Source organism: Geotrypetes seraphini, chromosome 1, assembly GCF_902459505.1.
Source record: "Geotrypetes seraphini chromosome 1, aGeoSer1.1, whole genome shotgun sequence".
Taxonomy (NCBI): Eukaryota; Metazoa; Chordata; class Amphibia; order Gymnophiona; family Dermophiidae; genus Geotrypetes; species Geotrypetes seraphini.
In genome coordinates, this window is record NC_047084.1 from 153746047 (window position 1) to 153762885 (window position 16839).

A 16839-nucleotide genomic window follows, 5' to 3' on the forward strand; every position below is an offset into this window, starting at 1 on the left:
AAACACTGGAAGAAGTATGGGCTCCCTGCTGCTGAGTTGAAGTAGAAGGGAGAACCAAGGCTGTCTGGGCCACCGAGGAGCAATTAGAATCATGGTGGCATGGTCCGATCTCAACTTGACCAGAGTCTTCTAAATGAGAGGAAAAGGAGGAAACGCATATAGGAAGCGATTCCCCCAACCCAGCAGAAAAGCGTCTGCCTCGAGGCGAAGAGGAGTGTAGATCCTGGAGCAAAACTGAGGCAGCTTGAAGTTGTGGGGGGCTGCAAAGAGGTCTATCTGAGGCGTCCCCCACTGTGCAAATATCTGATGAAGGGGTTGGGAATTGAGCGTCCATTCGTGAGGTTGGAGAAGACGACTCAATTTGTCTGCCAAGACATTGTCCTTCCCCTGAATGTAGACAGCCCTGAGGAAGGTGTTGTGGCGGACCGCCCAATCCCAGACTCGAAGAGCTTCCTGGCAGAGGGAGGCCGAGCCCGTGCCCCCTTGCTTGTTTACATAATACATGGCGACCTGATTGTCGGTGCGAATTAGGACCACCATGTCGTGAAGCAAATGTTGAAAAGCCTGAAGAGCATTGAAGATGGCTCTGAGCTCCAGGAGATTGATTTGATGGAGTCGTTCTGCACTGGTCCAGAACCCCTGAGTGCGAAGACCATCCAGATGAGCTCCCCATGCATAGTTCGATGAATCGGTCGTGAGAACTTTCTGGTGGGGAGGAGAGTGAAACAGCAAACCTCTGGATAGATTCGAAGAGGTCATCCACCAGAGAAGAGACTGCCGTAGAGCAGGAGTGACTACAATGTGGCGGGACAATGGGTCGGACACCTGAGTCCACTGAGATGCCAAGGTCCATTGAGGAATTCTGAGATGTAGTCTGGCAAAAGGCGTCACATGAACTGTGGATGCCATGTGACCCAAGAGGACCATCATGTGTCTCGCTGAGATGGATGGGCGAGAAGACACCGACTGGCAGAGGAGAAGAAGAGCATCCATGCGCTGAGGAGGAAGGAACGCTCGAAGATGGATGGTATCCAGGACCGCCCCGATGAAGGGGAGAGTCTGAGTGGGCTGAAGATGTGACTTGGGAAAGTTGATCTCGAAGCCCAAGTTCTGCAGAAAACAAATTGTAGTCAAGGTCGCCGAAATGACCTCTGGGGCCGACGGGGCCTTGATGAGCCAGTCGTCGAGGTATGGAAACACCTGGAGACCCATGTTGCGGAGTGCAGCGGCCACCACCACCAGACACTTCGTGAAGACTCTGGGCGAAGAGGAAAGGCCAAATGGAAGCACTCGATACTGCAGATGCAGATGTCCCACCCGAAATCTGAGGAACTTGCGGGAGGCTGGATGAATCGGGATGTGAGTGTAGGCCTCCTTGAGGTCCAGAGAGCATAACCAATCGTTCTGCTCGAGGAGGGGATAGAGAGAGGCAAGGGTCAGCATACGGAACCGCTCCTTGACCAAAAACTTGTTGAGGACTCGAAGGTCCAAAATGGGCCGCAGATCGCCCGTCTTCTTCGGAACCAGGAAATATCGGGAGTAAAATCCTTGGTTCTGCTGATCTAACGGGACTGGCTCGACGGCCCGAAGCCGAAGCAAGGCCTGAGCCTCCTGGAGAAGAAGGGCGGTCTGCGTTAAGTTGGAAGGATACTCTCTTGGAGGGTGGTCCGGGGGGACCCGGTGGAAATGAAGAGAGTATCCCTCTCTTACGATGGTGAGGACCCAAAGGTCTGTGGTGATGGACTCCCATCGATGACAAAAATGATGGAGACGACCCCCTATGGGAAAAACAGGGGAAGACAGAACGTTGGTTATGCTCCCTGGAAGAGAGTCAAAAAGGCTGAGTAGCTTTGGGTGCAGCCGGCATCTGAGGCTTCTGCTGAGTCTTCTGAGGAGGCTGTCTCTTCGCAGGCTGTCTCGCAGGAGGAGTCTGCCTTGGTTGATAACGCCGCTGGTAAATCTGAGGCGGTCTAGATGGACGAGACTGCTGAGGTTTCGGTTTAGGACGTAGAATAGACTGAAAAGACTTTTCATGGTCCGACAGCTTTTTAGTAACAGTTTCGATAGACTCATCAAATAGATCCGCTCCTGCACAAGGTACATTTGCAAGTCTGTCTTGGAGGTTCGGATCCATATCGATGGTTCGAAGCCATGCCAGGCGACGCATGGCAACTGAACATGCCGCAGCTCGAGCCGAGAGCTCAAAGGCATCGTAGGAGGATTGCATCAGTTGAAGGCGTAATTGGGACAGGGTCGCCACCACCTCTTCAAACTGGAAACGAGCCTGAGCATCGATGAAAGGAATGAACTTGCGGAGCACCGGCAAGAAAAAATCCAAGTATGAAGAGAAGAAAAAGTTGTAGTTGAGTACTCGAGTCGCCATCATCGAGTTCTGATAGATACGTCTACCAAACTTATCCATCGTTCTCCCCTCTCTGCCCGGAGGCACGGAAGCATAGACTTGGGAGGGATGAGAACGTTTGAGAGAGGACTCGACTAGAAGGGACTGATGAGAAAGTTGAGCTCCCTCAAACCCCTTGTGGTGAACGATGCGGTATCGAGCATCCAGTTTACTGGGAACTGCCGGTAAGGAATACGGTGTCTCAAAACAGCGCATGAAAGTCTGGTCCAGCAGCTTGTGTAGAGGAAGCCGAAGTGTCTCCGCCGGAGGGTGAGGTAAATGCATGGTGTCCAAATACTCTTTAGAATATTTGGACCCAGTGTCCAAAGTCACATCCAAGTCATCCGCCATCTGTCGGAGAAAGGATGAGAAAGACAATTGGTCTGCCAAGGCCGGCCGACGAGACGGGCTAGAAGACGTGGAAGCCTCCGGGTCCAGGGAGAGCTGAGATCGGCAGGGAGAATAGGAGGTAGATGGTTCCTCATACTCCGGTCCTTCCGGCTGGGACACATCCGACGAGGAGTATCCCAAACGCTGCATCTTCTTCTGCGGAGACACCTCCGAATGACGTGAGGAGTGCCGAGAAGAGTGCCGAGATCGATGCCCCTCCCGGTGACGGGACGGAGAACGAGATCTTCTATGCATCGATTGGTCCTTTGAAGCCTCAAAGGAATGGATAGGGCTCGATGCAGTGGATCGTAGAGGTGGCAAAGATGCGGATTCACGCAGCGCCACCCAGGTCTGGTATGGAGTGCGGAAGAACTCCTCCTGCGATGCAGTATGCCCAGGACTACGATTATCAGGAGCCGCCCTAGCACCCTGTTGGCGTGGAGGTGTGATGGGCTCCAAAGGTGGCATCTCAGGAAGGGAAGCCCTCCTGGAGGATTCCGCCGCCCTCCGCCGATCCCCCTCGTCGAGCAGAGAGATCGAACGACGAGGAGGAGGGGGAGGGGGCGGACCGCCCTCTGAAACCGGGGTCGGAAGCTCACCGTGAATGTTGGCGATAAGCCGGGGTCCCATAGTGCGCATAAGCTCGACAAACTGAGCTTCTAGCAGGGAACGAAGCGAAGCCGATATGGAGGGATCCGCACCGAAAGGGGGTCCTCCTGTATGGTCTTCGCGTTCCTTCGTGGCCAAGTGCTTCTGCTTGCTAGCTTTAGGCACTTTGATGACCACAGGAGGGACAGTGGAAGGCGGTACCTGAACCGAGGAGACGGAAGCAGGCGCCGATGCTGAACTCGATGCTGAAGCCGGTGCGAACGATGCGGGCTTCACGATGCTCGATGCAGGAGTCGTCGATGCAGGTTTCGAACGGACCGGCGAAACCTCAACAGCCGCAGTAGCAGAGATGTCCTTGGCAGTCTCCATCTTGAACATCGACTCCCAGAGCAAGCAGCGCCGCTTAAACGAGCGCGCAGTGAGCGTGGAACAAGGCCGGCACGATTTCGGAACGTGTTCCGGACCAAGACACTGAAGACAGCGTCGGTGAGGGTCCGTCAGCGAAATCGCACGCTGGCACTTGCTGCACTTTTTAAAACCGGTGATTGGTCGGGACATAGGCCGGAAAATCGACGCTGCAAGGTCGAAGCCGCTAGGCCGCAGCCACGAGGCCGGCCCGGCCGAAGAAATAATTTTAAGTTTTAAGTTTTTTTTTTTTTAGAAAAATAAAGTAAAATTGAAATAAAATCAAAGAAATAAACAGAAACGCGGGTTAAAGAAGGCAAAAACTGAATTTCAGTCAGCGCAGAATGAAGTACAAACTTCTCAGCTCCGCGGAAAGAAAAGAACTGAGGAGACACGCCCGGTACATCGGGCGGGAAGGCACTGGCGCATGCGCGGTGCGGGCATCTCGAAACTTCTAAGTTTCTTCAAGCAAGACATGCTTTCAAGATGTCCGTGTCGGGGCTCTGTCGGATGACATCACCCACTAGTGAGAATACCTGCCTGCTTGTCCTGGGATAATCAATGATTCATTATGACTGAAGGAAGCTGTGAAACGCTATGTGGAGAGTAATGAGGAAAAAACAAAAGTACCAAATAAATACTTCTGTTCTGTGTTCAAGGAACAAAATCCTGGAGAAGGACCACGATTGGCAGGCAAAATTACATGTGTTTATGAACAACTTGAAAAATTGAAGGTTGACAAAGCCATGGGACTGGATGGGATCAAGTTTCAAGTTTATTTAAAAATTTTTATACCGCCTAATCAGACTTCTAGGCGGTGTACAATAATAATAAAAACATATATTGACTATAATACAAGCTTAAAATTACAAGACATCTTTAGGGGTAGTTAATACATCATCCACGGATGCTTTAACCAGGGACAAATAGAAACAGAAGGTAAAAAGGTAAGAACTACAATATTTTAGAGCAAGAGAGAACACTTAAAGGAATGTACACTGGGAAAGGTTGCTGCAGTGGAAGACAGCATGTTTTCGCCCTTACAAGGATAGTTAGGTTTCAAAGGCATCGAGAAATAAAAAAGTTTTAAACTTTGTTTTCAATTGATTTAGGAATGGAATTCCAAAGAGAGGGAGCAGTCACTGTGAAAATACTTGATCTTATTGTGTTTATATGCTTCAGGGATGGGACCGAGAGCAGATTCTGGGTTGAGGAGCAGAGAGTTCTAGGATAGAAACATAGAAATAGACGGCAGATAAGGGCCACAGCCCATCTAGTCTGCCCACCCCAATGACCCTCCCCTACCTTTCTCTGTGAATAGATCCCACATGTCTATCCCATTAAGGGTGTAAGTCTTGCATGGATTTTGGCTGCCCAGGATATTGAGGGAGCTCAGAGAGGTTCTGGCAACTCCACTAAAAGATTTGTTCAATAAATTCCCAGAGATGGGAGTGTTTCTGTGGGATTGGAGAAGAGAGGATGTGGTTCCTCTTCACAAAAGTGGTCGCAGAGATGAAGCGGGAAACTACAGGCTAATAAGTCTCACTTTGGTTATTGGAAAAATAATGGAAGTGTTGCCGAAAGAGAAGATAGTGAAATTTCTAGAATCTAATAATATAATTTACTTAGATTTCAGCAAAGCCTTTGATACGGTTCCTCAGAGGAGGCTCTTGAATAGAAGAAAGGAGGTGATGCTGCTGCTATACAGGTCGTTGGTGAGGTCCCACCTGGAGTACTGTGTTCAGTTTTGGAGGCCATATCTGATCAAAGATATAAAAAGACTTGGAAGCAGTCCAGAGGAAAGTAACAAAAATGATAGGTTTGCGCCAAAAGAAGTACGAGAAGAAACTCAAAGACCTCAACATGTATACTCTGGAGGAGAGGAGGGACAGACATTTAAATATTTAAAAGGTATTAATATAGGACCAAAGCCCAGATACACTAAAGCCAGTGATCGTCGCTAAACTTGTTTTGAAAGCTTTATCGATGATCGCATTTGCCGACCCGATGCAGAAAACAGCTCACCGGGTTGTTGCCACTATCAGCTTTACCAAGAAGTTAATGACCTCCTCTGGCAAGACAAAATACTGTTACTCCATTTTATTGAAACCTCAGACATGTTGAAAAATATAGAGTAAAGCTCATCTTTTTTGCTACCAAACTGGTACATACTGGTGGCACATGCTCTCCACGTGCTTGCTACTATTGAAGAATAACCTTGAATGATCAATTCTTTTTTTTTTCTGTTAAACATCAGCAGCTGAGGATAATGCTTCCTGAAGAATTCTCTGTGTATAAAATTTAATAAATGTGCCAGCAACACTCTAAGTTGAGCATTCTCTTCTCTCTGAGGCCCAGCTTGGTGAGCCTATTAGGAACAGAAAAAGTACCTGCTTTGACTGTACCACAGAAAGGCAGTATATCAAATCTCTTCACCCTTTCCTTTGTCTCTCAATCTGGCTGGAGCTCAGCATTTCCAGAAGCTCCAAGGCAGAATATCCTCTGCTTATGTAAAGAATCATGATCTTTTGAGGTTTCTGAGCCCTATTGCAGCCATCTCCACCACATCCTTTACCACTTGTCCTTTACCACCACTTCTCATAAATGTCGTCATATTTATTTTCCTGCACTCTCACAACTGTTTTAGTCACCTCCTCTCCTAGAAACTCTGCCAATCTATCTGTGCTTCCACCTCCATCCCTCTCAGCCACAGGACAAGGAGCCATCTTTGAATCTAGGGGTTGCAGCTTCTCTTTCTCTGTTGCTTGGAGGCCATGTGATCTGCTAGCCACTCTCTGCTCTCAGGTACAGCACAAAGATGTGCATATGCTCCTGTCACACATATTTGCCCCAGGTTTATCACATCAGGTGACACACTTACCCCCCCCTTTTTACAAAACTGTGCTAGTATTTTTTAGTGCTGACTGCGGCAGTAACAGCTCCGACGATCACAGGAATTCTATGAGCGGAGTGGTTATGGTTGTAACCAATGATAAAAAAAATGCTAGTGCGGTTTTGTTAAAAAAAAAAAAATAAAAAAGGAGGGGGGTGTTTAATTTGTTACCTATCCTGAACTGTGCCATAGGCTTCACTAAATCTAAGTATACCATATCTAATGCTCTTCTCAGATCGTGCTCTCTTGTCATTTGTTCAAAGAAATTCACCAGACTTGTATGTCCAGGGCTCTGTGCCAAATCAAACATTAAATATACATATTTATATTTTTCTTAAAAGTTATATGTACAGCTAATGACATTTAGCAGGTATCTTTTGATCCATTTAGCAAATGCAGCTTTTGGCATATCTACTTCAGGGGTACAGAAATCCTAGTAAAGCAACAAACAGGTGGCTCCTCTTCTCTCTCCTTTACTTTCAGAAGTTGGTTAAACTTGGGCTGTCTAGAAATGGGAAAGGAGAGAGAGAGAGAGAGAGAGAGGAAAAAAAAGTGAACAATTGGGAAGAGGAAAATAATGAAGTATTAGAGTAGGAGATAAAACAATAAGAGGGAGAACAAGCAATGGAAAGTTCAGGAAAAGAGAAAGAAAAATTGAGAAAGGGGGAAATAGAAGGAGATACAGAGGGGAAAGATGGTGTGACGAGGCATATTGACAAGGTAGGGGGCAATTGGGAAGGAGACTGGCGAATACCAGAACCACCACAGAATGGTGTGGAAAGTGCCAAAAATCTATGTGCATGTGAATATTGGTGAGAATGACTGGAATAAGTTTCTTGGGTCAGTTTTAGAAGGTAATTTAAACCTGGCTAATGGTATAGTTCAAGTTGTCCAATGCATTAGCCTGCATGAACCTGGTATTCCAATGTTCATATCCTTGCATCCAGCCAAACTTTGCTAAACGAATGTCAGCTATAAATGGGTAATTATAGTTGCTCAACAGATTCTGCAAACAAGAGTCAGTGGTATAAGATGGGCCCAGCTGGACAAAGGCAGATATCATGATCATTGTGGTCAGTAGTAGGATCTACTTGGGAGTCTCCATTTGACGGTGGCAGGTCACATCTTTCCTGGCTTTCATGGCTGTGAATGAAACTGATCAGACTGGTAATCATCTCCTCTTAGTTATAAGATGCTAAACATGGAATGGCCAGCAGAGAAATCACTGACAGGAAGATGAGAGACTGTGGGAATGATAATTTGCAGACATGCTTTTTATTATTTATGCATGGAGAACAGTGAGTTTTGGTGTGCTGCTTTGAAAAATATTCAGATTGGTAAGCATATAATGAAAGTACAGTGACAATGTTACTTCATTAACATTTAATCACCAACCGTTCAACACGCAACATAAAATACAGGTCTGTCACAAGCATTTAGCTGGACAGAAAGCAAACAGCATAGAGAAAGCGTACGGAGTGGACTCCTGTGACTTTCACTGCTTTTGATTCAAATGTACCTTTTGAAAACAACAGTGTTTGGCCAGCACCATTCAGCTTCCACAAATGGACACAGCACCACAATTTAGGGGTAATTTTATAAAGCATTTTCTATGTGTAAAGCACATTGGTTCATGATTGACTTCCCTCCAGATTAGATGTATTTAATTTTAGCTTGGAGTTGATGGTAAGAGCTTGGATAGAAGAAGTATCTCTGCATGCTAAGAGTAGAACCATGCAGTTTTGGTGTGTTACTAATGATGGTATGGGTTGGAAACTTCAGTAACCAAACCAGTTGAAAGAATTCATCCTACAATTTTACAATTTACAGTAACTTCAAATAAGGTATAATTGTATTTGTCACATGTCAAATGAGGAATTTTAGAAAGTGCAAATGGAGATTAAATGCCTCTTCTATCAAACTGCGCTAGAGTTCCTGTAAGCATCAGGAGCAGTGCGGGCCATTCAGCACGGTTCCCTGTGCTAAAAATTGTTAGCACAGTTTGAAAGAAGAGGCCCTATATTTATTAAAAATCTTTATATACTGCCCAATTTGCCTAATAGGATCAAAACGGTTAACAATATAATCCAATCAAAGTAATGCAAAGAACTCCATTTAAAAATAGGAAAGGCCAGTACATACAGAACATAACAGAGTAAATGGACATCCTCTGTTATGTTCTGTATGTACTGGTTTGCTCAATAAAGAAATATTATAAATTAAAAAAAAAAATAGGAAGGCAAAACAAAGAAATAAACTAAATATCATACATCTATCATACAAAATATTTATTACATTCTTCAATAAAAAAACAAAAATAAAGATAAAATAAAATAATGCAGGTTGAAGTACTGAATTCAAGTCCTATCAATGCAAAAAGTTGAACGTAATGGCCTTTAAATGCCTTTTAAAATTTAGGAAATATTCTTCTTTTCTCAATTCTATGGGGAAAATTCCACAGAATTAGAACCAGATTAAAAAATACACAATTTCTAGTCGAGGCAAGATGAGCCTTCAATATATGAGGTATAGCTACTCTATTATCATTCAATGATCTTAATAATCGCCTAGGCGCATAAAATAACACTAAGTTGGAAAGATACGAAGGTTTTAATTCAAATAGTGCTCTATGTGCTGGCATCAAGATCTTAAATTTAATCCAATATTCCATTGGTAATCAATGGAATTCCAAATACAAAGGAGTCACATGACCTCTAATATGTACATTACCTAACATCCAAACTGCAGCACTTTGCAACATTTGTGAACGTTTTAGTTGCCCTGCTGTTATACCTGCATACCCTAAATTACCATAATCCAACTTAGATAGGACAAAAGCATGAATTAAGGTATGTAGAGATTTCTCATTTAAAAAATTTTGGATAGCTCTAAGCTGCTTCAGTGCACCAAATCCTTTAGCAACCACAGATGAGACCTGTTCTTCAAAGTTCAGAAAACAGTCAATCATAATCCCCAAGTATCTAAAGCTATTCACCATTTTAATGCAGTGTTGGTCCAAAGATAAATTCACTTTAGGTGTTTCTTTATCTCCTGAAATACAGCATGCTACTGTTTTTGTCATGTTTAACACCAATTTGTGTCCTCCTAACCATCCTTCTACACTTTTTTAAACAATCCTGCATTGTTGAGCTAAACCTTTAAACCAGTAAAATGTCATCAGCATAAATAGTTCTGTAGTAACGCTGTGTAGAAAGGAGTCCTGAAAAAAAGCTCTTGCTGTGTAGCTTGACAGGGGCTGAGTAGGGAAATGACTACCAGGATGGAAGGAATTCCCACCATTACTTAATAGTGACACCTACTGGCCAAGTTCAGGGAGTGCATGTACCAGGTTGTGACTAAAGCACTGCCATTATGATTGCTGTACTATAGAAAAATAGGAGCAAAGCATACAATAAAAAATAGCAAAAAGTTCTAAAAAGGGTTAAAAAAGGGACATGTCATTTCTTTATGATCTAGTACAGTGTCTCACAAACTTTCCAGCCGGTGGCACACTAAATCCAGTGCCGCAACCTGCCAGTGGAGGGATCCGGGAGGTACGGGAGAGGAGGAGAGTCATCCTGTAGGCAGTCAGCCGGCGTGGACGACTCTCTTCCTCGTCAGTGTGTCGAGGCACACCAGAAATCTCAGGAGGCACACAGTTTGCGATACACTGGTCTAATAGTTCCTTTCTCCTTTTTTTCATTTTAATCAGAACTAGTGCTGGGTTCCTGATACCATAAGCCTTCACTCACTACATTCCTGAAGCTGGGAGCCATGCACTAATAGTGTGGCCTTTGAAAGCAAGACTTTGAATGGGAAAGCTTTCTTAATCATGAAATGCTTTCTTCTTGCTTCTCCCTACTACCATTTTACCCCCTAATCTATTACTACTTATCATTTCTGTAGCGCTGAAAAACATACACAGTGATGTACATTTAACATGTAATAGACGGTTCCTGCTCAGAAGAACATACCATCTAATTTGGACAGACAGACAGGACATAAAAGGGGCTGGGGAGTTTCTTGCAGAGAATGAAAAGATGGACATAAGTATCTTACGGTGAGTGGGAATTAAGAGTTGAAAGCAGCCCCCAAAAAGTGGGCTTTTAGCTTGGATTTGAATACTGCTAGAGAAAGAGCCTGATGTAATAACTCAGGCAATCTGTTCCAGGCATACAATGCAGCAAAACAGAAGGGACGGAGTCTAGAGTTGGCAGTGGAGGAGGAAAAGGAAACAGATAGGAGGGACTTACCTGATGAACAGAGTTCACAGGGGGTGGGGAGAGAGATAAGTGACAAGAGATATCGGGGGGGGGGGGCTGCAGAGTGAATGCACTTGTAAGTCAGTAAGAGGAATTTGAACTGTACTTTGAAACAGATGGGGAGCCAATGAAGTGACTTGATGAGAGGGGTAACGTGAATTTGGCAGCTCTCACGGAATATAAGTTGTACAGCAGAATTTTGAACAGATTGAAGGGGAGAGAGATGACTGAGTGGAAGACCTGAGAGAAGCAAGTTGCAGTAATCTAAGTGAGAGGTGATGAGAGCGTGGATAAGGGTTCGAAAAGGAGATGTCAGATTTTGCTATTATAGAGGAAGAAGTGACAGGCTTTAAGCGGTTTGTTGGATCTGAGCGGAGAAGGAGAGATAGGAATCAAAGATGAACCCGAGGTTGCGGGCTGATAAGACAGAGAGGAGGAGAATGTTGTACACAGAAATAAGAGAATGGGGAGAGGGGAAGATGAAAAGATAAGATGCTCGGTCTTAGCCATATTCAGTTTTAGATGGCAGTGAGACATCCAGGCAGCAATGCTGGACAGGCAGGCTGAGACTTGGGCTTGGATTCCTGTAGAGATATCTAGTTAATGTTGTTAGGGGGGTAATTTAAAAATGTATTTCCATAACAAATTCCTTTTTTAATTCAAAAATTGCTTTTTCTAAAATTTAACTGGATCACCGAATCAGACCATTGGTCCATCCAGTCCGGTGACCCGCACACATGGAGGCCGAGCCAGGTGATCCCCAATGAAGACCTTTTTACCCGTATCCATCAATGTGATTTGCAAGAAGGTGTGCATCCAACTTGCACTTGAAACCCAGAATGGTGGTCTCCGTCACAACCTCCTCCGGGTGAGCATTCCAAGCGTCCACCACTCGCTGTGTGAAACAGAACTTCCTGATATTTGTCCTGGGCCTGTCGCCTCTCAACTTCAGTCCATGACCTCTTGTCCGAGAATATAAACTTAAGTTTGTGCACATCCAGATTGCATATCCATAAATTTATCTTTACTTGGTGGAAGCATTACCAGAGAATGCAATCTAAATTTATATGTAAGCTTTGCAACATATACACATATCCATGCACCTGTGTGTGTACTCAAAAAGCAAGCACATACTTTCCTATTGAAAACTGGTATAATTTAAGTACATACCTAAAGCACAAGTTAGGAGGCCTGTTAAAAAATGGCAATTCTATAAACTGGGCGCTAACATGTATGCATCCATGAAGAACGTAAATGCTAACACACACACGCATGGATGTTATTACATGTACATAATAGCACGCCTCCTAAGTGTCATTTTGCAATTACCTATATACCTTACTTAGCACATATTTGGAAGGAAGGGGAGGCATATACAGGGCCACTGTCACATCCCACCCCACCCCCACATCAAGCCTGCCTTTTTCTATATTGTGCCTTTCCTTCGGAATGCGCTTCCTCTGGTTTTACATACAGAAGTCACTTAAGTGGTTCTATGGCTGATGTTGACGGAGTCTGGGACTGGTTTTCCTGAGTCTTGAACTAAGTTTTCTCCTTAATAAATGCTGAATGATGTTTCATTGCAGACCTGACTTATCTCATGTTCTAGCCTGGGTGGTGTAGCTTGGGCGTTTTAGCCTCTTATGGTTATCTCAGCATACACAATATCGTATTCCGCCCTCCTGGACATGGAACAGAAAGACTGCAGGGCTTAGATAAGTGACCTGCTAGAGTGAGCTTAGGACCAATGATTGTTAAGAAAAGTAACACGTGAGAAGTTTTTTCTAGCATTCCGTTGTATAGCCAGAAAAATGTATAAATATCACTGTAACTTCCTGGTTTTGGGACTTCTGATGCTGCCAGCTTGGGGGGGCTCAGGAGTCCGCATATGCTGAATAAAACATCTGTGCTTTCTTCAAGTCTCTAAGTTTTGTGGCTGACCAAAGTGACCTTTCAATGTAAGTGCAGGTGCCTAAACATTAGGTATGCCAATATCAGATTACACTAGTTATCTGTATTGAAGCCTAGGTTCCATTAAAGAACACGCTCCTACCACATGCTTGCTAGGGGGAGCATTGCTTCCTCTCAAGTCTCTGCATGGCTGTGATACAGATGATCACAACGTTATCATTCTGTGCTTTAGAGCAGTGTTCTTCAACCACCGGTCCATGGACCAGTGCCGGTCCATAGAAATTTCCTGCCGGTCCACAGGGCCAGCACGTGCATCAGGCCCAAAACAGTGTTCTTCAACCGCCGGTCCATGGTGCGATCGATGCAGCGTTATCTTCAAGCCAGCTCCCTTTTCCTAACTGATTCAGTGCACAAAGCCACGGGCAGTGGCTCCTACGGGCATCCTGCGCCTGAACCAGAAGCCTTCTCTCTGACGTTGCAACGTCAGAGGGAAGGCTTCCAGATGAGGCATGGGACATGCAAGGTGCAATTAGTATTATTATGGTGGTGGAGTCTGGGGTGGAGATTGGGTAGAGATGGGCAGGTTCTGGCCCACGTCTTAGCCCAGTGTTCTTCAACTGCCGGTCCACGGACCAATGCCGGTCCACAGAATAATTCTTTTATTTCTGCTGGTCCATAGGTGTAAAAAGGTTGAAAAACACTGCTCTAGAGTGGCTTCTTATTGCAATCTTTATCTTTAACATATGTCTTCTAGCCCTCTTTCCCCTACTTAATAGCAACAAAAACTCCTTACCTGTCCGATTATAAGAGGAACTACAACAGTCATGAACAACTGTGAGAATATAGATGTAAAAGGCACAGAAGAGGATGACCCAAGCTGAAAAAGAACAGAAGATGTGCGGTTATAATCAAGACTTTGCATTTACTAATATTCTGCATATTATAATGCAGTGTTTCTCAACTCGGTCCTGGAGTTACCTCCTTGCCAGTCAGGTTTTCTGGATATCCACGATGAATATGCATGAACTTGATTTGATGACACTGCCTCCATTATATGCACATTTTTTTCATGCATATTCATTGTGGATATCCTGAAAACCTGACTGGCAAGGGGGTAACTCCAGGACCGAGTTGAGAAACATTGTTATAATGTATACTGCTATTTAAAAAAACAAACAAACAAAAAACAGATAGGTAATTGAAATGTCTCTTCTTTCTCATGGAACAAATTCATATGTTTGCTCTTGCATCAAAACAGAAAATAATCAATTTAAGGAAGGACCTAAGTGAGGTATTTATAAGCTTAATGAATTCCACCACCTGATTGTGGTAAGAATCATTTATAAGTTTAGTATTTCTTGCTGTGATTAAGCAGATCTGAGGAGATAAGGGGAGCAGCTGAATCTAAACAGCACTCAAGCAAGCAATACAAGAATATTGAGAAGCCCTCTATGCAAACGTTTAGTAAAAACATTACACCTGTAGATTGTTTCTCAGTCTGCCCATTCACAGCATCCAATATCTCCTCCTCTTCCCATGCTTTCTTGAAATCAGACAGTTTTTCTCTCCACCAGGAGACTATTCCATGCATCTACCACCCTTTCTGTATAAATGTGTTTCCTTAGATTACTCCTGACCCTATCACCTCTTATCTCATGCCCTCTCACTCTGGAGTTTCCTTTCAGTTGAAAGAGACTGGCTTCATGCGTATTTAAGCCAAATGGATATTTAAATGTCTCTATCATATATCCCCTCTCCCGCATTTTATCTAAAGTATACATATTGAGATCTTTAAGTCTGTCCCATATGCCTTAGACCAGTGGTTCTCAAACCTCTCCTGGGGGATCCCCAGCCAGTCAAGATTTGAGGATATCCTTAGTGAATATGCATGCATCAGATTTGAATACCTGTCACTTCCATTAAATGCAAATCTCTCATATGCATATTCATTGGGATATCCTGAAAACCCGACTGGCTGGGGATCCCCCCAGGAGAGGTTTGAGAACCACTGATGTAGACCACGAACCATTTTAGTAGCCTTCCTCTGGACCAACTCCATCCTGTTTATATCTTTTTGAAGGTGTGGTCTCCAGAACTGTATACAGAGTCTTATACAAGGGCATCAATATCTCTTTTTTTCTCCCAGCCATTCCTCTCCCAATGCACCGAAGAATCCTTCTAGCTTTTGCCTTTTTAAGCTGTTTGGCCACCTTAAAATCATCACATACTATCACACCCAGGTCCTGCTTCTCTTTTGTGCACAAAAGTTCTTCACCCCTTAAACTGTATCGTTCCCTCAGGTTTTTGCAGTTCTTGCATTTCTTAGCATTAAATCTTAGCTGCCAAATATCAGACCATTCCTCAAACTTCACTAGGTCTTTCCTCATGTTATCCACACCAGGGGTCTTTTGCAGATTTTGGTATCATCTGAAAACAGGCAAATCTTACTAGTCAGCCTTCAGCAATATATGTCTTACAAAAATGTTAAAAAGAACAAGCCCAAGAATCGAAACTTGAGGCATACCACTGGTAACCTCTCTTAAATCAGAGCAATCTCCAATGACCACTACACTCTGTCGCCGTCTACTCAACCAGTTCCTAGCACAGTCCGTCACTTTGGGGCCTATACCAAGGACACTCAGTTATCAGATGCCTACGTGGAACACTGTAGAAGGCTTTGCTAAAATCTAATTACAGTAAACTCTCAGTTATATGGCACACATAGGGATTGGTGGATGCTGGATAATTTTAGTTTCTGGTTGCTTGAGAGTTACAGTAAAAATAGTTTTGTCTCCCTTCCCACCTCACTCTATAATCCCCCTACCCCTACTTGTAGGTTCAGCATATGTTCTTCCCTTCTTTCTGGGACACTTTCTCTCTTCTCCTTCTCTCCCACTTATGGGTCCAGCATCCATCCATCTCCCCTGCACCCTGCTGGATCCTCCCCCATCTGTCCTCCCTCCCTCTGTGTAGGTCTGGCCACCTGGATCACCCTCACTTACTGAAGCAGTAGCAGCAGCCTGTCAGCAGAGGCAGAACTAAAAACAGACTTCATGCAGCCAGCCCTGGCAGGGCCTTTCCTCTGCTGCGTCAGAAGTGTCAGAGGAAAGGCCCTGACGTGGCTGGTCATGAGCGACATGTTTTCAGAAATGACCGGCTGCTGTTGCTGCTGCTTCGGGTAAGGGAGGGAGGGATGAAAGGGGGTTTGCGGCTCAGGACCACTGCTGCTGCTGCTGCTACTTCAGGGTGGGAGGGAGAGGGTTTGCAGCTTTGGCTGCTGCTTTGGGGTGGGAAGGAGCGAGGAGGGGTTTGCAGCCCAGGACCACTGCTGCTGCTTCAGGGCTGGATGGAAGGGGGTTCATGGCTCAAGACTGCTGCCGCTGCTCCAGGGCTGGAGGGAGGGGGGTTCGCAGCTCAGGACTGCTACCGCTGCTGTTTCAAGGACGTTATTTTTGTCAGTGATTTTTTTTTTTGCCGGATGCTTGAGAACTAGTTAATCAGGATTCTACTGTACACCACCATGTAGCGCACTCCTTCTATCCAATTCTCTGGCCACCCAATTATAAAAAAAGATCAGATTTGTCTGACAAGACCTGCCCCTAGTGAATCCATGTTGCCCCAAGGTATTTTCCTGTACTTAGAGGGCTACAATCTAAGTTTGTACCAGAGACAACAGAGGGTTATATGACCTACCCAAGGAGCAGCAGCAGGGTTTGAACCAGGCTTCCCTTGTTCTTAGCCTGTTGCTCTACCTACCAGAGAATAATCCCTGCCTGCTTCCCAAACCTGTGACAAAATAAGTTGGTGTGTTACATGGTTCCTGGAACCAGGGAGAAAGGAAAGGGGTGGTTAGCCACAATATTACATCCATACGTATGAAGCAAACTAGTACACTTCTCCCTCTGTATTCGCTTTGATAGGGGATTAACAGAACCGCAAATACTGAAAACCGCAAATAACTTTTTTAT

The 16839-nt window shown here is 44.7% G+C and overlaps 1 protein-coding gene across 4 annotated transcripts in view; it reads right to left on the minus strand.

The window, feature by feature from the left end:
• SLC10A7 (solute carrier family 10 member 7) overlaps positions 1-16839 on the minus strand; it is a 309837-nt gene that overhangs the window by 94155 nt on the left and 198843 nt on the right. For all 4 annotated transcript variants that reach the window (XR_004539057.1, XR_004539058.1, XM_033940172.1 and 1 more), the window contains exon 7: positions 13665-13748. Coding sequence is in view for 2 of the 4 variants with exons in the window: in XM_033940172.1 (XP_033796063.1) it covers positions 13665-13748 (84 nt within the window). In the remaining 2 variants the exon portion in view is untranslated. The remainder of the gene's footprint in view (positions 1-13664; positions 13749-16839) is intronic.